The 22,426-nt window shown below is 35.4% G+C and overlaps 3 protein-coding genes across 3 annotated transcripts; all 3 read left to right on the forward strand.

Moving 5' to 3' along the window:
* The first annotated feature begins 4,365 nt into the window (after positions 1–4,365).
* LOC112765783 (probable protein phosphatase 2C 12) lies at positions 4,366–8,696 on the forward strand. Its single transcript, XM_025811637.2, has 9 exons — positions 4,366–5,246; positions 5,521–5,692; positions 6,199–6,352; positions 6,443–6,506; positions 6,874–6,981; positions 7,252–7,377; positions 7,509–7,741; positions 7,832–8,031; positions 8,121–8,696. Exons 1-9 carry the CDS (start codon positions 5,049–5,051, stop codon positions 8,150–8,152), a joined length of 1,287 nt encoding a protein of 428 aa, XP_025667422.1. The 5' UTR covers positions 4,366–5,048; the 3' UTR covers positions 8,153–8,696.
* LOC112766743 (BRI1 kinase inhibitor 1) lies at positions 8,689–12,043 on the forward strand. Its single transcript, XM_025812630.3, has one exon. The coding sequence runs from the start codon at positions 10,841–10,843 to the stop codon at positions 11,810–11,812; it is 972 nt and encodes a 323-aa protein (XP_025668415.1). The 5' UTR covers positions 8,689–10,840; the 3' UTR covers positions 11,813–12,043.
* A 1,264-nt stretch (positions 12,044–13,307) lies between these two features.
* Positions 13,308–20,251, forward strand: LOC112764543 (phosphatidate phosphatase PAH2-like). Its single transcript, XM_072223451.1, is given in 13 exon segments — positions 13,308–15,759; positions 16,186–16,419; positions 16,422–16,471; positions 16,597–16,670; positions 17,134–17,218; positions 17,460–17,546; positions 17,639–17,711; positions 18,434–18,477; positions 18,912–19,040; positions 19,140–19,214; positions 19,217–19,240; positions 19,495–19,643; positions 19,881–20,251. Coding segments are annotated over 12 exon segments (2,454 nt in total). The 5' UTR covers positions 13,308–14,237; the 3' UTR covers positions 19,552–19,643; positions 19,881–20,251.
* The last annotated feature ends 2,175 nt before the right edge of the window (positions 20,252–22,426 follow it).

Consider the following 22,426-nt stretch of genomic DNA (forward strand, 5'->3'; position numbering starts at 1 on the left):
AGAGTTGAAACTTGATTTCAAAGTAAAATGAATTGAGAAAATGATTTATGGCTTAAATGCCGATTTCATGAATTTGATGATTTTGAATGTGGAAGTGCTGTTTTGTTGAGAGCCGGAATGGCTGTGTATGTTTATACATATTGATTGGTTCTGGATTGAACCGTGAGCCAGAATGGCTGTGTATGATATGAATATTGGCTGGTTCTGGACTGAACCGTGAGCCGGATGGCTGAGATGGATGTTGATCCATGGATGAGATTGAATGCATGTTTATGCTGAATCATTGGTAAATGTGAATGTTGCACTTCCACTATCTGAGATACGAGTTTCCCTGGGTAGTAGCAGTGGCTAGCCACCACGTGCTCCGGGTCGAGACTTGATACTCTGTTGACCCTATGTCGTAAGTGTGGCCGGGCACTGTGAAAGGCCCGGATGAGCTCGCCCCCGTAAATATTCACCAGTGAGGGTGATGGATATGGATCATGATTATGATCAAGTTTATGATGAGTATAACTCGAGTTGGGGATGCACGACAGAGGGACAGTCCAATGGTTAGCTACCAGGACTTGTCGGGTTGGCTCTATAACCGACAGATGATATCATCAGCCACTAGGGACAGGCATGCATCATATGCATTTGTGTGACATTGGTTGGGTGTGCATATTATACTTGGTTTGCCTATGTGATTAATTGCTAACTGTTCTACTTGTAATAACTGTTTGTTTGTGCTTGAACTTCCTATCTGTGTTTGCATCTGGGACTCTGTTGGATTTGTGGTGACTGGTTGTTGGTTGGATTGTTTGGGCCTAGGGCCGTGGTTGAAAAGAGATGAACTGATGGTTGATTTCGGTTTTGTGTTTCTGGTTTGGAATAAAATTATGAAAGGCTATTTTGGTTCCGCATAGATAAACCGTTTTGGAAGGCTTTTGAGTTTTGAGAATTGAATGGTTCCTCTTTCAGTAAAGATTTTTTACTTTACTTTTATTGAAAACCGTGTTTTTGAAAAGAGGCATAAGAAGGTTATTAATCACTGGTACGGTTTATCTTCATGTATCCTATTACAGTAATTCCCAAAAACCCTCTACTGAGAACCCTTTCGAGGATGATGTTCTCACCCCCCTACATTTTTCCCCTTTCAGGATATGGGCGCAGAAGCTACGAAGAGCTTATTTAATTGTTGTTGTGATGCTCTGTATTGTTTTAGTTATGGTTTACTGTACCCTCGCCTTTATCTTGATATATTCTGTAAGAGGGATAGGAATTGTATTGGATTATGTTTGTAATATTATTTATATATATTTATGTATATATATATGGATGTACTCTTTATGAGTTGTTGTAAGTTGAATGGTATTTATGGATGTACGTTATCGAACGAAAGTATTTTTGGGAGCGGTATTGCGGTTTAAAGTTTTAAACAGGCTCATATTTTAGTATTAAATAATATAAAGTCGTCGTAATGTCCGAACTATCAGAGTCGCGCAGCCGGAAGTGTGAGCTTTGGTAGTTAGGGTGTTACACATATGATATTTTTTTATGGGTAAACCACACATATCTTGAACATATTGGGTGATTGATCTAAGTCAAATATATTTTTGAGTTGCTTTATGAATTGCCAATATTTCTGCATGATTTGAGGAGGCTGCAGTTATAGTTTGCTTTGTTGAGCACCAAGATATAGCTCTTCCTCCACTTATAAATAGATAATCTGTTTGTGACCTGCTTTCATACATATCAAAAAGAAAACCTGGATATTCAACTAATTGAAATGTTGTTTCATTAAAATAAAATAAATCCTTATCAATAGATCGTTAAAGGTATCTTAATATATGTTTAACATTATTCTAATGTCTTCTAGTTAGACATGAGCTAAATCTTAATAACAAGTTTATTGAAAATACTATATCTAGTTTTGTATTGTTAGCGAGATACATTAGTGCACCAATAACACTAAGATAAGGTATTTCATGATCAAGGAACTTCTCGTTACTTTCACAAAGTCAAAATAAATCTTTATCCACATCTAGTGATCTCATTACCGTTAGAGTATTCAATGGGTGTGCCTTGTCCATGTAAATTTTTTTTTAAAAGTGTTTCAGTATAAGTGAACTGATGGATGATATACCATCCTTTAATGTTCAATTTGTAAGGCAAGGCAAAATTTTATCTTGACAAAATCTTTCATTTTAAATTCTCTTTTTAAATAATCTACAATTTTTAGAATCTCTTCGAATGATCTAATGATGTTTAAATCATCAGCATATACTGCAATAATAACAAATTTAAATTCAAACTTTTTTATGAACACATATGGACATACACGGTCATTTTTGTATCCATCTTTTAATAAGTATTCACTAAGATATTTATACCACATAAGCCTAGATTGTTTTAATTCATACAATAATTTTTGAAGCCTTACTGAACAAATCTCTAGAAAATTATTATATGCATAGGCACTTTGAATCCTTTAGAAATTTTCATATAAATTTCTTTATCAATTGAGCCATATAAATAGACTGTAACAATATCCATATAAATAGATTGTAACAATATCCATTAGATGCATCTCAAATTTTTTATGCAATGCCAGACTAATAAGATATCTTAATATAATTAAATCCATTAGGGGAGAATATGTTTTCATATAGTCAATACCAAGTTTTTATGAAAATCCTTGTGCTGTTAGTCGTGCTTTATAATTTTCTATTTCATTTTTTTCATCGTGTTTGCACACAAAAATCCACTTGTATTCCATTAGTTTTATATCTTCAAGTATTTTGACTATAAGACCAAAAACTTCACGTTTTATAATAGAAGTTAATTCAGCTTGAATTGCGTTTTTTCATTTTGACAAATCATTTCTCTGTATTTTTTGATAGATTTTAGTTTGTGATCCATCTTGTTTTATTAGTTCAACAACAATATTATAAGCAAAAATATTGTTGACAACGGTATACTTTCAGTCCCATATTTTTTCAGTAGTGACATAAGTTATCGAGATCTCTTTATTTTTAGGTACTTTCAATATTTATGTCTTTGGATTCTCTTTGAGAACTTGCCTCCATATTATAACCATCATGATTAATTATCTCTCATAGAACTAATTGGTCTTCCACGCTTTAGGCGTGGATTGCTTTTATTTGCAATGACAATTTGTCTTTTTGAGATACTTATTTTTATTGGTGCAGTTGCAGTTGAAATGTGAGATTTGGTTACTCTCTTTTGGTCAGTAAATGCGTCTGACAATTAATTTGTAACATTTTGCATATGAATTAACTTTTATACTTCTAGTTCACATTGTCTAGTGCGAGAATCTAAATGGAATAATGACAATATTTTTTATTTTAAGTAATTTCTTTTTTCAATTGGTTATTTCACCATCTAATTTTGAAAAAATTATTTCATCAAAGTGAGAGTCAGAAAATTTTATCTTAAATAAGCTAAGGATTAGGATTTGAGAGGAGAAGGGAGAAGAAAGAGAACATGGAGAATAAAAGATGATTTTATTAATGATTGTGTTGTGTAGCGAACATTAAAAGGGGCTATTTATAGTCAATAGTCTAACTCTTACCTAACTCAACTAAGTTGCATTTATAATTGACTCTATCTATTTGAAATTTATAATACGATTATAGTCTAAGACATTTATAACAAATATATTTATAACATTAGGTAATAATGTTTTTTTTATGATTGTTTTGTAATTTATCTCTTGAGATTGGTTTGTCTTGTTTGCACACATAGATACTTAATAGCCATGTGTGCTAGTTAAAATTTTCCATCACTAAAAAAAAAGATGATAAATGTTGAAAATTATTTTGTGTATTTTGAAACAAAGAATGTTAGAAGATTATCAGAATTTATTATTTTTTATTATCAATTAACTATCAATGTTTAAAAATATAGAATAAAATATATTATTGTATTACCAGACTAAAAAAATTATATTAAAAAAATTAAATTAATGAATAAGTAATAACCAAAAATAATAAATTCTAATAATTTCATAGTATTTTTTTTCTAAAAATTAAAGTATCCAATTCTAAAAATTTCAAAAATTAATTTAAATAATTACTTATTTAAAAATATAAATTATTAATTATTAAATAATATTTAAATTATTTATATCACAAACATATGGAATATCTCTAGAAAAGAGAGTCATAATCCACCATCCTCATGCAACCAATGAAATTACATACCCATAGTAGTTGCCACGTCAGTATGTCACTAATCATTGATCGTCCATAATCTGTTTCTAAATCTATGGGCCCATCATCAGCATTAACCGCGCCAACTCTGGGAATAGTCAATCCATAGTGAAATTCTACTGTTTATGAACAGGAAATCTAATTAGATTGTAGATCATGCAAATGGAAAAAGAATTGAGAAAACAGAAAAGCACATTTGACATTGACACCAAACAAACCTTGGCTCCAAAAATGGCTCACGTGGCTTGCGCCGAGCGATTCAAAACGATAGCGTTTTGCCACGTCATAAAAGGGAAAATAAAAATAAAAAATGGTTCGTTTGATTTGGTGGTTTATTGCATCTGGGAGTGTTATTGTGTATCGACAATGGCAGTTTTGAGCAACAGCGGGATCCGCGTTTTTCGATACCCCTTTCCAACGTATCTCCAGAATTTCGCCATTATCGTTAACTACCTTCCTTGTAAAATCCTCTTTCTTATCCTTTTCTCACCTTTCCGTTATTGCTAACTAATTAACTGAATAAGTATGACGAAGCAGCATGTCATTTTCTTTTTTTGAATGCTATACACATTCCAGTGAATTCATTCTGTGACCCCGCGTAGATTTCGTTATTCGATTCCGTGTATCTATGAGTAACTGCAATCGCATTGGGATTCGCGATAAGCCGTTTTTGATTTTTAGGATCTTGTTGCAACAACAACAATGGATAATTCTTATTAGTTAATTAAAAAGGCAGGGAAGTAAATAAAGTTCTGCTATCCTAGGTAGTGTTTTTCGGAGAAATTGAGGATTTGGTTTGACAGAGGGGAAGTGTGCGTGCGTGAAAGTGCAACAATGTCTGGTCATGGTGAACACCATAGCGTTCCCCTTTCGGTGCTGCTGAAGCGCGAATTGGTGAACGAGAAAATCGAGAAGCCGGAGATTGTGTACGGCCAAGCCAGCCAGAGCAAGAAAGGAGAGGATTTTATTCTGCTTAAGAACGAATGCCAGAGGGTCATGGGAGATGGCGTCTCCACATTTTCTGTTTTCGGGGTAATTTTTCTCTTTTCTTTTTGATAGATATGATATGATATGAGGATACACAATTGCATGACGAATCCAGCTTGTTGACTTTGGTAGTGGTTGACTGGTTGTTGCGTCACTTACAGTCAAATCTCTTTGTGAAAGCAGCTCCCTTTTGATTCTTATTCGTTCACATTGATTGGATCACAACAACATCTTAGACTTTTTTGCACTAAATGCTTGTGATTCAATAATTTTTTTTCCTTGTTACAATTGCACTTTCTGATGAAGAAGTTGTTTGCAGCTATTTGATGGTCACAATGGAACTGCTGCTGCTATTTATGCCAAGGAGAATCTTCTAAACAACATTTTAAGTGCAATTCCTTCAGATCTTAACAGAGATGAGTGGATAGCAGCATTGCCCAGGGCTTTGGTTGCAGGATTTGTGAAAACTGACAAAGATTTTCAACAGAAAGGTATGACTAATTATTTCTCTTGTAGTATTTGTTCCAGCCTCTACTAACTATTTAGTTGTGTGGCAAATTGAAGTACTTCTGGAATATTCTGAGTATTGCCAAATGAGCTTGCACATGCCCAATTCCAGAAGTTAGCAAATTAAAGAATAAATTGGGAAAAAATTTTATGCATGCTGAAAATGTGGATGATATTATGACACATTGACACCTTGTTGGTAATATTTATCTAAGCCCTGTTGGTGGATTGCAAGTTGCACTGCCTGTTACTTAAGCCATAATGACTGAGAATGGTCTAATATTGTTCCCTCATGTTGGTTCAGCTGTTTTTACACGTATTTGTCTATTTCATATATATTAATACATAGTTGCTGAAGAACATCAGTAACAATGAAAAGACCCTTGTGTTACTGAGAGGTGGTTCTTATTCTTCTGAATTAATGGATTTTATTTATATTGTTTTCATTAGTTGTGTGGCTTACTGATATACATTATTTTTACTTATCCAGCAAAAACATCGGGAACAACTGTAACCTTTGTGATTCTTGAAGGATGGGTGGTAACAGTTGCATCAGTTGGTGATTCGCGTTGCGTACTTGAACCTGCTGAAGGTGGTATTCATTACTTGTCAGCGGATCATAGACTTGAAACCAATGCAGAAGAGTAAGATGTTACTGGGAAACTTTTTGGTTGAGAAACTGTTTGTAATCACTCTTACACAGACTAGTCTCACCTTTCTTTTCTCTTTTCCAGGAGGGTCCGCATAACCTGTAGCGGGGGTGAGGTTGGCCGGCTAAATACAGGTGGAGGAGCAGAGGTACATTTTGTTTTAATCGCAATCCCCTTTAACTCAGACAAACTAATGCCTCTGCCAATACTATTTCTTTGCACATGATGCTTGGGCATTAAACTACGTAATTAGATCATTAGATATAAAAAAGAAAACTACGTCAATCATACCAATGAATGTAATGAGGCGAGCTAATTGAAATCTAGTCACATGATCATGTCTCGCACTTAACACTCATTGAGGGTTATTAAATATACACAATCTTTTGACGAACATTTTGTTAAAATTTCTTTTTTGGTGACAATGTTACCATTTGTGTTGATGATATAAACCATCTTGCTTTGGAGTAAATTTTCATTCTTTTTATGCCTAATGAGATGAATGATTTTTATAGGTTGGCCCTTTGAGATGTTGGCCTGGTGGCTTGTGTCTTTCGAGATCCATTGGTGATGCGGATGTTGGTGAATTTATTGTTCCTGTACCATATGTAAAGCAAGTGAAGGTTGGTCACTGCTCTCGTGCAAACAGCAATATTGGGCATATTTTGATTAGTTATTTTTCTGTTGCTTCCTTTCTTAATTTACTTTGATGTATTGTGTATGTAATCCATCACTTTGTATCTTATCGTTTTCTTAAGAATATCTGTTGCCTTTAAAGTCAATAAACTCGCCTTGCAAGTTGATGCAAACCCTTTTCATAAATTATGTTTATTCTTTTTTTATGTGAAGAGGTTAATTCCAGGGTTTGAGCCTCTCTGTTTCTTTTCATGCAGCTTTCTAGTGCCGGAGGAAGGCTTGTTATCAGCAGTGATGGTGTCTGGGACTCTCTAACTCCAGAAGTGGCCTTGGATTGTTGTCGTGGCATGTCAGCAGAGGCTGCAGCACCACAAATTGTGAATGTATGCCTACTGCACATCTTTTAAATAATTCTTTATAGTCCTGGTTTTCACCTGGGGTAGTATTTTTGACGTTTTGTGTGGCATGCATTACTTATTTCTATCATTTGCTCCTGTCTCTTTTTAACCCTCAGGAAGCTTTACAAGCAAAGGGTCTTAGAGATGACACAACTTGCATTGTTGTTGATATATTACCCCAAGAGCAGCCGCATACTTCTGTACGAACTCAAAAGAAACCGATGAAAGGAATTATGAAGATCTTCCGCAAAAAGGGCTCTGAATCATCATCTCATACCAACAAAGAATATGTAGAGCCAGATATTGTACGGGAGCTCTATGAGGAAGGTTCTGCTATGCTTTCAGAGAGGTTTAGTTCCATAACAAGCATTGTTTAATATTAGCAGTTGGCTTGCTAGATTTTATTCTTGACCTGAACATGTGTTTATCTGAAATGCAGGTTAGAGACAAAATATCCACTCTGCAACATGTTCAAGTTGTTTATCTGTGCTGTGTGTCAAGTAGAAATCAAACCAGGGGAGGGTATCTCAATACATGCGGGGAAGACCAACCCCGGAAAATTGCGTCCGTGGGATGGACCTTTTCTTTGCTCAAGTTGCCAAGAGAAGAAGGAAGCCATGGAAGGGTTACGGAAATCAGGTTCGTGGCAATTCTCTGTCTTTTCTATCCTTCTGACTCGAGTTATACATGTCCATAATCTAATTCTCTGTTTAAATAATTATTTTCAGGAAGACATCGTGGCAGTGACAGTGACGACTAATGAAGTCTCATGTGCGTTTGCATTTTGAGAGTGACAAGGATTGTTCATATGAAGGGAATGTCGCAGCAACAGTAATTCCCTTCTGTGATCAAGAGTGCTTCTCAGAATATGGATTTATTTGGGAATTCTAGATCAAAATCCATGATGGGGTTCTCACTTATTTTCAGTGCATCAAGGTGAGGAGACTAGCAAACTGTAGCTACTTGCTTGAAGATTTCTGATTTGGAAAACGGAATATGATCCACCCAAGTATTGTGAATGGTTGTAAAATCAGAGCAAGATATCGGAGGTAGTTGGCTTTTTTCTTCTTACCCAGATCTGTTTATTTTGTACATGTGTTCTTCTGAGATCTGGAAAACTGACCTTAAATGAAAGTGGCCATTGTTGTTGTATTGCTATATAGTAGTGTTTAATCAGACGTCAATGGAATTCCATTCCACAATAGAAATTAAGCCTAATGAGTGGTTGCTCTTGTAGCCTGTTATTATGATTGTTCTTGTTACCAAAAGAATGTCTGTTATTATAGAAAAATTCTCTTCCCCAAGACCCCATGATCAACCCTTTTCATTCATTTCCGACATATAATCCGGAATAAAAGGCCAGGAAACTCTGTACAGGACTGCCATCATAGCTTTCTTAGACACTAAGAATCATTTGTCTTGTGAAAATTAGTGGCTTCAACATCATAATTCGTAACTAGTGGTTCCTACTGTTGATATGAAAACTGCACTAAAAGTGTTGACCTTAGGTCAAATGGAAACTCTATATAAAAATGAAGTTAGAAGGTTTACCAATTCATCTAAAAGTCGTTGATATACTTAACAAAATTCTTTAAAAAAAATACTAGGAAGACAAAACAAAAGAGATGGAGGCTGAGAAGTTGATGCTTTGATCCAAGGTTCAGCTGTTGATGTGCTTCATGTCCTACCACCGCCCATGTCTAGTAAGAAATAAAAGAAAAAGATTTAGGATATTGAATGGCTAATATGTGAGGCGGAAAAGCAAACTGTTTCCCACAAAAAGAGGATCTCTATGTGGTTCGATCGTGAAGTATTTGTTTTATGCTACGTACTGAAAGTGGCGAGGATGGTTAATTGATCATTCATTACATTCATCAGTGCAAAGAAATAATGCTTCCATGATTAAGATGTTGACCTTATAACCCATGATGATGCATACAAAATTCCTTTGTGCTCGTTTTATGGACCACCTCCCCTGCATGCACGTGTGTGTGGGTCTGTGACCACTGACCAGTGACCACCTTACCCCCAACTAGTCTTCTTCTTCTTCTTCTTCTAAGACCATGGCTTTATCAGTCTATGGCAGTCAATGCATGGTGTGTGCATGGACTTAGACACGAGAACACGGTGCTGGCCACACTCACATGACTATATGATCCACTTCCTTCTCTTTCTCTGAGCTTTCATCTTCTCACATGGCCCCTACTCTCACACTGTCTTTTCTCCAACAAATCATTATTTTCATTTGTTCATGCTATGCCTATTGTATATGAATTTAATTTTGACGCGTATAAAACAGTTTTACACGTAGATCTAATTAGGTAATAATATGTTAATAAAAATAACTATTTTTTACTTTGGTTCGTGAATGATCATCCAAAATAATAAATATGATTGAATAATTATGTAAAATGATTTATAATGTCAGTGCATCAAAATTAAGATCACAGAATATTATGACCATCATACCATGCTTTTTCCACCCCGCAATTAATTTTTAGTATATATCGGCACAGAAAATTAAAAAAACATTATCGTGTTGTCAGAATATATACACAGCATGATATTAGACAAGAATAACTGTGTCAGTGTCAATCTAAAATGACAAGAGTTTGAGTTGAAGTCTTCCACCATAACATCTTTACTATGAATGAATATTGAGAACTTTCACCAGTAAATGAGATTCTCTAACAAAGGTACTTAATAGTTCCTCTTTATATGCTAACCTAGGATGGTCTTAGAAAAGAATGCTAGCCTAGGATACAGGTTTGAAATATTAAGAAAGCAAAGCTTAATGGCTACTGTGTTAGACCAGCTTTCTAATACTTTCTAGTAATTTACATGAAAATTTCTTTCTACTCCTGGGACCTCAATGATTTTTTTTGTTTGGCCAAAAACAAAGTTGTAAATTTGTTGATTGAAATCCGCCATGACAATCCATCTTCCTTTGGTGGCCAAATTTGGATGTTTGTGACCTCATTTCCAATACCAGCACAGCGGTTGCTGTTGGACCTGACAGGGACCCAACAAAAACAAATAAAAGCACTATTCTTAACACACAAGTAAAAAACCTACATTAGGAGAGGTAGTAACAAATAATAATTTGTGAACTACAGTAGTTAAGGGTTAAAGACCAAAATAATGTCTGATGAAAAAGTTTTAAAGACATATATTGCACAATCCCAAACAGCTGTTCTGACAAAGAATATCTATCATTATTCCTTTGGTTTCCGTTTTCCCTTATCCCTCCTTAAGCTTTGTTAACATCCATACAACAACGAAAAAGAGATTACAGCACCTTTCTATCTATATCTCTCTCTCCAATCTCCACCGAAAAAGAAAAAGATTATAGTATTATAGAGAGAATTCAAGATACTATATACTACTGCATCATATCAAATCTAGCTTCCTAGCTAGTCTTCAAGGTAATCAATCATCATTCACTGCTATGGAAACACACCATCATCAGCAGCACCAAAAACAAATTGAAGCAAGGCAAGAAGATAAAGAAGCAAAGCAAATACTGTTACCAAAACCTTCTTCACCACCACCTTCACAATCTTCCTCCCCTTCTCATGAATTCTCCTTCACAATCTCTCTCCATTCTTCTTCCACCAACAAAGTTCCACCACCTTCCCTTGCAATAGATTTATCTCCTGCTGACGAAATTTTCTTCCATGGCCACTTGCTTCCCCTCCACCTCCTATCTCACCTCCCTTCATCACCTCGATTCTCCACCACTTCCATGGAAAGCCTCACTGTCCCCGTCCCCATCCGCGACTTCTTATTGGAAGATAATGAAAATACCAATAATAAAGAAATTAGTAGAAGCAGCTGCGGACACAGCAATAGGAGCAACATAACCCTGGATGAAAGAATTGGCAACAACTTCATAGAAGAAGACAATAATCTTATTAAGAGAGGGACAATGGAAGAAGAAAGTAAGTCCAATAATAATAATAATAATAAACATAGTAGTTTCTCATTGTTTGGATTATCAAAAGGGCGCAAAGTGTGTCAAGTTAGCAACAAGGAAGAATTAGATAAAGAGAAGCAACAGAAGAGGAAGCTTGGTTTTGACGTGATCCATGCACTCAAGAGGCTTTTCAGGGGGAGAAGAGAAAGAGAGAAAGTTGGTTTGCATGAGAGTGCTTATTCTTCTCACTCAGGGAACTTGATGAGGAAGAAAAAACCAGAATTGAGAGGAATTAGAAGAGGTGAATGTTCATCAGCACCAGCTTCCATGAGGGCTTCTCCAACAAACAGTGGCCTCTTGCTTGCAACTGCAACAACTCTTCCTACTTCAGCCGCCAATGACAGCACCATGGAAGAGTTGCAAGCAGCCATTCAAGCTGCCATTGCTCACTGCAAAAATTCTATTGCCAAAGAAGACAACAACCTCATCAAATGCACCTCATAGCACATAGCACATAGTAGCATATCATTATTTATTTTCCCTAGTTCTTCTACTTACTACTGTAATTATTATCTCGTATTTGCTATCTGTATATTAATAATTAGGTATATGAAAATCTATTATTATCCGAGGCACAAAACAAAGTTACATATATTCGTGTCTTTCAGTGTAAACATAAATTCATAAATTCTAATTATTTATATATTTTATATAGAGATGTAAACTTAATACAAATGTATATGTTCAATTTAGTGCCTATACTATATACCAACACCAAATCCATAAATTTACTAAACATGTTTTAACTTATTAGAATTCCAATATTTTGTTTTATGCTTTGCTAAGTACTCCGTGTTGTGTACAACAGTATGATCCAAGAGAAGAGAAGAGTTGTTATTATTAATAGTAATATTTCTAATAAATGTATCAGTGATCCATTTGTGGAAATTCTGACATACCAATGATAAGCTCATAGAGGGTATATATATATGCAGACAAATCAAAAAAATTCAGCTCTGAATGCGGAAGCACGCACTTTCAGACATTCTCTTTGCAGATGTGAGATTACAGTTACATACGCAGCTGTTATTCTTTTTTCTCTTGTGCCAATAATTCCCTCTCTTTGTGGTTATTTTTGTCAATTATTAATATTTCATCATATTCATATACATCCAAATTCCAAATTAAACACAAAGACAGGTTCAAAATGAAACATATATGGACCATATATATCAGATTCCCGTGCCAAAATAATCGGTTCTGCCCTGTCACAATCATGAATTGTCTGCATTCTGAGCAAGAGTGTATCAATGCATCCGATGTGGTAACGTTACAACTGTCACTGACACATGTGAACATATATATCCGGTGGGAACATGTTCTTTACACGCTTAACAGTCACGAAAACCACAATCCACCATCTCTCTAATATTAACATCATTTCATCATCATTATTATACTTTCAAACTTAACTAATAAAGTCAGATAACATCGAATAATTATCCTTTTTGGTAGCCGACACATGCATGAATATGGCTGTCAAAATGGAACTCTAAAGTACCATGACTACAGAACAAATTAAGCGGCCATACTATACTATATTATATTATTTAATTCATGCACTGAAAAATATATCAGGATTTTTGTTTAATTAAAAAAATATAGACGATAATGGAGGAAACGCATATGTTCCGAGCGAACGTGTGTAATGTTGTGGAGACAGGGGTTGTGATGAAAGTCATAAAGTTCAGGCTAATAGTAACGAGGGAGATATGCTTTGGAAACACTACTTACATTAAGTTATTTTTATTTAAAAATAATAGTTAAAAATTATTAAATAATAATTTAGTCAAATATATTTTTTTCCCTAATTTATTGTCTGCGTAAATAAAGACAAATTCACATCAATGGTTCCCAATTTCGTTCGTCTTTTTTGGGGACATGGCAATCTCATTCAATATCATATCATTCCATGTGATGTGAGTATGTGACTCAGAAACGTCAAGACTCTGAAGGGAAAGCCCAGGCCCCGTAAATGATGTTGGTTCCGCATCTAGCCCAATTTTTTTTGTCAGACAGAGGCTCACTTTTCTTAAGTAGTGCTAAGTTGGTCTGATATGATGCAAATGCAATCAAGGCTTTTGTCTTCGAAAACTCAAGCTTGTTGAAAAAATTAATCATGACCAAGGAAAAAAAGCTTGTTAAAATAGCGTAGTCGACTTTACATTCAGTTTTTGCTTCAAACTGGATTGAAAATCGTGAAGTTCGTATAAAATGTTTTTTTTTTTTTCAATTATTTTTAAATTTTCAATAATTTTAGTTCCCACATTATATGTACTTGTTTGTTTTATAATAAGTACGAAGTAGTAGACTAGTACTTTCTCCTTGGCACGAGAGAATAATCGTATACGAAGAAAATTAGTAGTATTTAATACATTTTTGTATGGATGAGGGATGATGTGGGAGTTTGAGAATTGAATAGTGACAGAGGGAGAGGGAAGCGTGAAGGAAGCATGACGGTTAGAGTGATCCAACGGTTTTAAGAGTATCCAGGGGATCTGAAAAGTGGTCCCCAGCTATTCAACAAAAAATGCAAGTCGTGTGTCTTCCCCACCGCCGCGTTCTCATATTACGACACCGCCGTGCAAATTCATCCTTTCTCTCTTTCTCTCTCAGTTTCAAGGACACAGCATGTAACTTTACAAACAGAATACCACATCACCTCAGCAATTGTTTCCATATTGGAATATTCTTCTTTGATCCATGTGTTTCGGACATTTCTCTTCGCTCCGTGAAGGGATTGTCTTCCTTTGTTGGTCAGGTTCATAACTTGTGGCTCCTAATCCCTAGATTCGGAGCTCCGTTCCTCACAATAAAATCATGACTCTGCCAACGCCAACATCGTCGATTTGATTTCGGAATTGGAGGGATGAGGAGGATCGGAAGCTACATAACACAGGGCGTTTACACTGTTTCAGGGCCCTTCCACCCGTTCGGCGGCGCCGTCGACATCGTCGTCGTGGAGCAGCCAGATGGAACCTTCAAGTCTTCTCCTTGGTACGTCCGATTCGGGAAATTCCAAGGCGTTCTGAAAGCAAGGGAGAAGATCGTTGACATCAATGTGAATGGCATCGACGCTGATTTCCACATGCATCTTGATCACAAAGGTGAAGCTTATTTCCTCAGGGAAGTAGATGCTGAATATGGTGACGCCGTTATTTATCCGTCTTCTGGTGATGAATATGATGATAACCGCTCCCGTCATCTTAACGACATGCAAATACAAGAACGCCTCAGGTCCAAAAGCTGCAACTATGATTCAGAAAATAGTAATGGGAATGCTGGGACAAGGTCTCGCGGCTCGTTACTGGGCTTTGTGTTTGGGCGAAAGTCCATAGAGGAAGGTGAAGAATGTGGTGATAAGTACGGAGTTGAACAAATGGCGCCTGCTGAGATAGCTGCAGATTTGTTGGAGCTTAAGTGGTCTACGAATATCAAAAGTGATCGCCGACCACCACGTTTTGTGGATAAACGCAAAATTGCAAAGAGTTCATCCGATGGTGATGTACTTCAAGAAGCTTTGCCACCTCTTGCGGTAAAGGAGGAAGAAGCTTCTTCTTTTTCCAATTCTAACTCTGAGCATGGACATGATAAGACTATGATAAAGATTGACGTTGCGCATGAGGTTGAATGTGACTCCAATGGAAAGCAAGGTGGACTTGCTCATGAATGTGCTGATTTTCCCGTTGAACTTGTGGAAGTTGAAGCAGGAGGGGGGTTCGAGAGGAAATTAAGTGACGGAGAGCTTGCTCCTGTCAGTGCTTTTGCTTCGCCGACTGGTGTTTCTTCAGTGGACGACAACATTTCGGCTGATGAAGTTGCTCAGTCTGTGGTTTTCTTCGAGACATCGGAGAAAGCGACGGTGGAATGTGCAAACGAGAGTAGTGCAACGAGCCATGATGTCTCTAGCACATTTTCTCCTCCTAAGGATTTGCTTGGTGTACAAGCAACAACTAAATCACCAGCAGCAGGTTTAGTGGAAGAAGAAAACTTCCTTTTTAGTGACCTTGATGAAAGTAAAATCAATGATCAATTGGATAGACCAGTGTCCCCTGAATCCGTAGATAAGGAAGAAGAAGAAGAAGAAGAAGAAGAACATCATTCTTGCGATGATGGCGATGTTAAAGATGAAAACTTAGTTAGTGAAAATGGCGATTTGCATTCGTCCAGTCCTATGGCTATCCCTAGAACTGAGGCTGCTGGGGAGGATATTGGGCATACAGGATCATTGCCTAACATTACTACTCGTAGCATCAGCTTGGGCCAACCTGAGGCTTCTTATCCTTTAAGTCAATCACTAGACACAAGATCCAAATCCTTGCCGTGGTTATTTCCTGAAAATGAAGATTCAAGTGAAGCCAATGGAAACCAGTTGTCAAATGCGAAGTCAGGTACCAAGTATTTTAAACCTCCTTCATTTTGCTGTCCATTTGATTGAAAGCATTCAGCGTGTTTTAAATGACAAGTAGTATTTCATACTGTTCTAGTGGTGTACTGCACTTGTTAACTCAAAATCCTCTGTCACATTGAAGAGTTTTGTAGTTATTCTGCATTAACTATTCTGATTACGATATATGCGAAGAACAGTCTTTGCAAACCTTTGTCGTACGAAGTGATTGAAGCTATATCTGCTTCAAATCATTCAGTACTTTTGAGTTTTGAGGACATGAAACTGTGAGGATAATTGATCATCTTTATTTTACATAGGATAAGCTGCTCCTATTGTTGCAGGCATTGTATTTTCTGGAAGTGAACTAATATCTAAATCTAAACTGAAAGGCATGAACCTGTTGATCAACTTGAGAAAAATCATGCAGGGGTCGGTAGCCCACCTTCTGGTTGGAGACTTTGGCCTTTCTCCAGATCAGTATCCCAAACATATGTGCCGCCTATGCCAAGTGATACCAAAGATACTACTTTTGAACAGTCTTCAGAGAATACAATCAGCACAGATCCGAACAAAAATGAGCTCAAGACTGACCCAAAGAAAAAGCATGTTAGGGTAAAAGTTCCAACTTCTGAACAGATAGCATCGCTGCATCTGAAGGAAGGGGTAATACTGTAATGTTCACTTTCTCTACAGCAATGCTTGGGAGGCAGCAGGTGTCAGGAATCATTACTTTCTATGATTTAAAGTTTACATCTCCTTTCCATTTGTGTATGTTTATTTAATATTTTAATATGATATTATCTCTTATGTAATATCTCTTTTCACATTTGACTAACAGGTTGATTGTCGAATATATTTATGGAAATGGAATACTCGTATAGTGATCTCAGATGTGGATGGGACAATTACAAAGTGAGTGTATATTTTACTCTTCAAAATTGATATGTTACTCTGATATACTGGCCAATATTCTTTCTTTAGTATTGATCATCTTTCCATTGTTAATTTGGTGTTGGTGGTTTGGATTTAGATTTTAATAATTTGACTGCTGGATATGGCTTATGATAGGGTGACATAACTTCATCTAATTCATGTAGCCAGTCCCTTCTAGTGAGACAAGGCTTGGTTGTTCTTGATGATGTTGTCATTTTGATGGTGCCTACCAAATGAGGATTCTTGAGCTCCACCTTAAAATATACTCTTCTTAATATTGATTATATTGTAGTGCCAATATTTTATCATCTTGATATAAGTTTTTATCTATCAGATTCTATGTCTTCTGGTTCGTTTCTCTTTTATTTATTTTCTAAACAATAAATAAGTAAACTATATGGTGTGGTAATGGTAATTTCTCTCTCTTGTTATTGTCTTACAGGTCAGATGTTTTAGGTCAATTCATGCCTTTGGTTGGTATTGATTGGTCACAGACAGGTGTTGCACACTTATTCTCAGCTATCAAGGTTTGTTTATCTTCTCAATGTGTTTAGATGTATTCAGACCACTACAATGTGCTAATGTGGTTAAACCCTGAATACTCTGATGGTACATCATTGCATATGGGAAATTTTTGGGTGAATGGTCTCCAAAGAAATAATTTGTTGCTTCGTTTGTTAAGAGTTAAGACCAAAAAAATATCTACCTGTTGCTTTTCAGTGTCATGGTCCATTTGTGATTTGTCCCTTATCTTTTCCCATTTTACAGGAGAATGGTTACCAACTGCTATTTCTCAGTGCCCGTTCAATTTCTCAAGCATATCTCACACGCCAGTTCCTATTCAACCTTAAACAGGTGTTGTATAAATCTAGTGATTGGCTTTTCATTCTTAACTTGGACCAGAAAATAGGAAGAAAGAAATTTACATCATATTTTGCATGTCGCAGGATGGGAAAGCTCTACCAGATGGTCCTGTTGTTATTTCTCCTGATGGACTTTTTCCATCTCTATATCGTGAAGGTCAGAACCTTTTTTTTTCTTCCTTTTCTTATCACTTCCTTGTAGGTTCTATCTATGTACAATGCAAGAATGAGTGATGAACTTACCACGGAATTAAAAAAAATGGGATGTATAATTATCATTGTTGATAGTTGAACTAGTTTTTATTAGAGAGGAAAGAAGATTGGAGTGTTCTTAGACAAAAAGATCAGAATTTCTCCCTTTGATATCTTCATGTGGAAAGGATAAATTCATTGATGAAATTCTATACAGTGGGCTGAGGCAATCTCTATAGCCTTAAGACAAAAGTCTCAATTTTGTAATCTTGTGCACACATCGTGATTCACTTGAAGATACATGTAGTGCATGACATCAATGTAAAAGTGACTCATAAATGACTAAACTCTTGAGAACATGAAAAGTAAAATTGTTAACTTTTGTTTTTTGTTTTTCTGTTTCTTGTTTTTGGTTTTTTTGTTCTTTTTTATTATAATTTATAAAACGTCATGGATTCTGATATCTTGAAGTGTAGATGATATAAGGCATCATCTTCTTCAAGCATGATAAATATATGCACGAAATGGCATTCTAATTTACATGCTGCTCTGCCTGCTCATATGATTCCTTGGCCAATGGTCATTTATATATAAGTGCAAGTATGAGATCCATCAAAGCATATTATGTAATATCATGGACATGTCCTTGTAATATTTAGACTAAGATACATTCTTTATTATTTCCAGTTATTAGGAGGGTTCCTCATGAGTTCAAAATTGCATGCCTGGAGGTTAGTATCTACTATTGCATGTTCACATATTAAAAGTGAAGTAAACTCATGTTTTTTGCACCAAAGATACAAGTGCCATCACTTCGTTTTACAAAACATTTGATGTATTGATTTAGTCACTCAGTAACACAGAAGAGTCATTGCTTTCATCTTTCAAAGATATTTTGCAATAATTAAGTCATTCGGTTAAGTGCCCTCCACTTTCCCTCTGAATCGTACAAAATTCCATTGAATAAGTCCCCGAATTAGGGCTCTGTTACATTAATTTATCTCACTTTGACAAAGAGGACTGGCGATGCATGATTGAGGTGCTAAATTAATGATTAAAGTGATCATACTTGTATCTTTGGATAAGGAAAAGAGGCTTTACAACGTAGTTTTAATTTTCCAACAGAGTCATCATGTAAAGATAACTTGAATTTTAATGTCCCCAGGATATCAAGTCACTTTTTCCTTCTGATTGCAATCCATTCTATGCTGGTTTTGGAAATAGGGATACTGATGAAATCAGCTACCTTAAGGTTGGAATCCCAATAGGAAAAATATTCATTATTAATCCCAGGGTGAGTTATTTATTCCTTCCCTTTTGAAAAGAAAAATAAAATGATGAAAGGTTCTTGAAAAATTTTTACGCTTGTCAAGCTAATCTTTTAAGTTTGCAGGGAGAGATCGTTGTAAACCGTCGAATTGACACAAAATCGTATACTTCTCTCCATGCACTCGTGAATGGAATGTTCCCCCAATGATCTCCTCTTCTGAACAGGTTAAGGAGCTTTCTTTTTAATTTGGTTCTTCAACATCTCCGACAATTTTCTACGTATTTAATTTGGGCATTCTTAATAATCTAAAATTTAAATTGAAGCATGCTGGTAGTGAAAGAGACCTGGGTGAATACTTCGATATTAGTCTTGTATGTGAGGATGCTATGCTTTGAATGTAACTATGTAAGGCTTATACTGTAAATGTTTCTTAGTAGTGAATTTTTTTGGCCTTAATCTTGGTGAGCATTGATTACAGGAGGATTTTAACTCATGGAATTTCTGGAAGCTACCCCCTCCTGTTCTAGACTTGTGAAAGGGCCTATTGCATATTTGGCTCAATAATCTTTGGTTTTGATGCTGCTGGTTCCTGTAGGCTGTGCTGCTCTTAGTACTTGGATTATACTGGTAAGTTTTTATCTTCAGCTCCACGTATCTGTCCAGACTCCAGGTTGAGTTTTATTATTCACAGATTAGGATGTCCTTATACTTGTATGATTTAGTATTTCCGCTGGACTAATCTTGAATATGCAATATAAGATGAATAAGAAACTACGGATGAACCTCTTATTATAGATTCATTATTTATTTATTTATTTATGTTGTGTGTATATTTACTTCATTTGGTTATTTTTGCGAGTGCAGGTGATATGTATCCAAGCCCAATGAGAATTACGTTACTCTGTCGCTAACACGTCTTCGTGGATTGATTTGTTGGACCTCATAATTTTGATGGATGGTGGATGATACATTTTACTTCCTTCCTGCTCCAAAATCATAAATCATAATGTTCTCGTGCTTGCTGTAAGATCAGAGCCACTTGTATAGTTCGACACAATCCAATGACCACTCAAGTCATGGAATCCCACGCATTTATCGCGTTGCTTACTTCTAGATTAGGGCATAGTTAAGCTATTCTTATTTTATTACATAACTGTATATGCATGTCACTGGGATTTCACTTTCATGTCTAATATATAGAAATCTGTCAGTAATAATGTCATATACTTTTTTAACCTTCTCTTTGCTATGTATTACTATTTCCCAATAAGAGAGAGGTAGTTACTGGTTACAGATTCAAAAACATAATTGAAACTGAATCTAATAATTGAGAACTATTTGTGACTGGCACCATCAAAAGAAATTAAAGAAACAAAACTGTGTCAGCGTATGATTCTGAGATTGAAATACTTGTCTGCAAAGTGGACAAGGTTTCTGAATTCATGTTCATCAATGAAACCGTCATTGTTGGTGTCTGCGGACTTGAACACTCTCCCACTCCTCCACGATGCAATCAGCCCTCCGCTGTGACGGATGCCACGACGCAGTTCGGCTTTGCTGATTCGGCCATCTCCATTTGCATCAAATGATGTCTTCAACCACTTCTTAAACTGCTCCGCCGTCATTACGTGCTTCCATCACCCGACACATTACGTTCCAACCATGATCGCCATTGCCTTTCACTTTTCTCTGCTGTTATAATCAATTTCTACGTACTGCGTATGTCTGGACGTTCGCCCACCAATGTCGGATTTTATATTTTATACTAATGATTATATTCTATATATTTCTGTTAAAGCATTTACTACTCAGATATGGAGTACATTCAATAAATTAATTATTCTTTTTTTGGAGAATAAGAATCGTATCTTCTGAAATGTTTTTGGCAGGTATATAGCAGTACCAGGATACACATTTATGATCAGTACAATGAACCGCCTAAAATTGGCTTAAAGATAAAGCTTATAATGTCGATTAAACAATACATTACGTTCTTTTTTTTTCTCCTTTTTTGCAAGTTTGGCAGATAAAGAAAAGATGTTCCGCTTATTCTCACGGCATGAAATTATCTCAGAAGAAATATTATTAGAATAAAACTGCCCGTGCCATTATTCATTTAGATAGAAATCCAGGACCTTGGGCGGTTTGGTGGGAAAGACACAACGACTAGAAATATTAAAAGAGAATGTTTATGGCAGAGGTGCGTTTACCAAAGGAATAGATTTGACAAATGCATCCCCCATTGATGGAATGAGAGTTTGAGACTCTTGTTTTTTATTACTTTACTCTACTTGAAGCCTTTCTGCGAAGAAAGATAAGAGGGAGTATGTGGATTTCGCACCTAATTCATTCATTTTTTTAGGAATCGTTACCAAATTAAGGAAAACCTATAGGAATTGGATATTTAAATGGTTTAATCTCTTTTGTCTTATAGTTTACTTTTAACTAAATTTATAATTAGGTTTTATATTCTTTTTCTTTTCCATTGAGTTTTTGCACTACTTCTAATTTTGTAATTAGGTTTTAATATTATAATTATTAAAATTAATAGAATATTTCTCCGAAAAATATATAGTCAAAGATTTAATTAAGTTTTAATTATGAATACCTTTAATTTGTAAAAAAATATTCAGTAATTCTAATATTTTTGCACTAAGATAATTAATTACAAATTAAAAATAGTGTCCGGACTAATTAAAAGAAAAACAAGTATAAGACCCTAATTATAAATTTGGTGAAATTATAGAGACTAATCAAATAATTAAACCTATTCGTAAAATTATAAACAACAAAAAATGCTGAAAGATAAAAATAGAAATTCACTAAAACATGCTCTTCCATTAATGGAACATATTAAAATATAGCAAAAAAATGAAAAGTTTTTAAAAATAATTAAAAAATAGGAACTTTAATGTTATTGATGTATGGACATCATGTTATATTTTTTATACTTTTTTATATAAAAATTAATTTATAATGCTTAATTATTGAGTATTTTTATGCTTAAATTGTATATTGTTTTGATCTCTTTGATTTGATTAATTTTGTAGAAAATGGTAAAAAATGAGCAAAAACCACAAAACAAACTTAAAAAAAGAAAGAAAAAGTTTGGACATACTTTGGAACCCATCAAAAATGCAAATAAATGCATGAGGTGTTCATATGATAAGCCAAAAAAAGCATGCAATTGATACATTGAGTAATAAATCCATAAGGCAAGCAGTATGAATATTATTATGGATCCATAAAGGCAAGCATGTATGAAGCAATGAAGAAAGGATGGTGCTGGAAGTGGCGCTCAGAAACCCAGCGCCCAGCATAAAGCAAAGGCAACGCTTGAAGTGGCGTTGAATAAAACCAACGCCCAAAACACACATCAAGAAAGACCATGGCGCTGAGTTCGGCATTGG

Source organism: Arachis hypogaea, chromosome 17 (assembly GCF_003086295.3).
Source record: "Arachis hypogaea cultivar Tifrunner chromosome 17, arahy.Tifrunner.gnm2.J5K5, whole genome shotgun sequence".
NCBI classification, from domain to species: domain Eukaryota; kingdom Viridiplantae; phylum Streptophyta; class Magnoliopsida; order Fabales; family Fabaceae; genus Arachis; species Arachis hypogaea.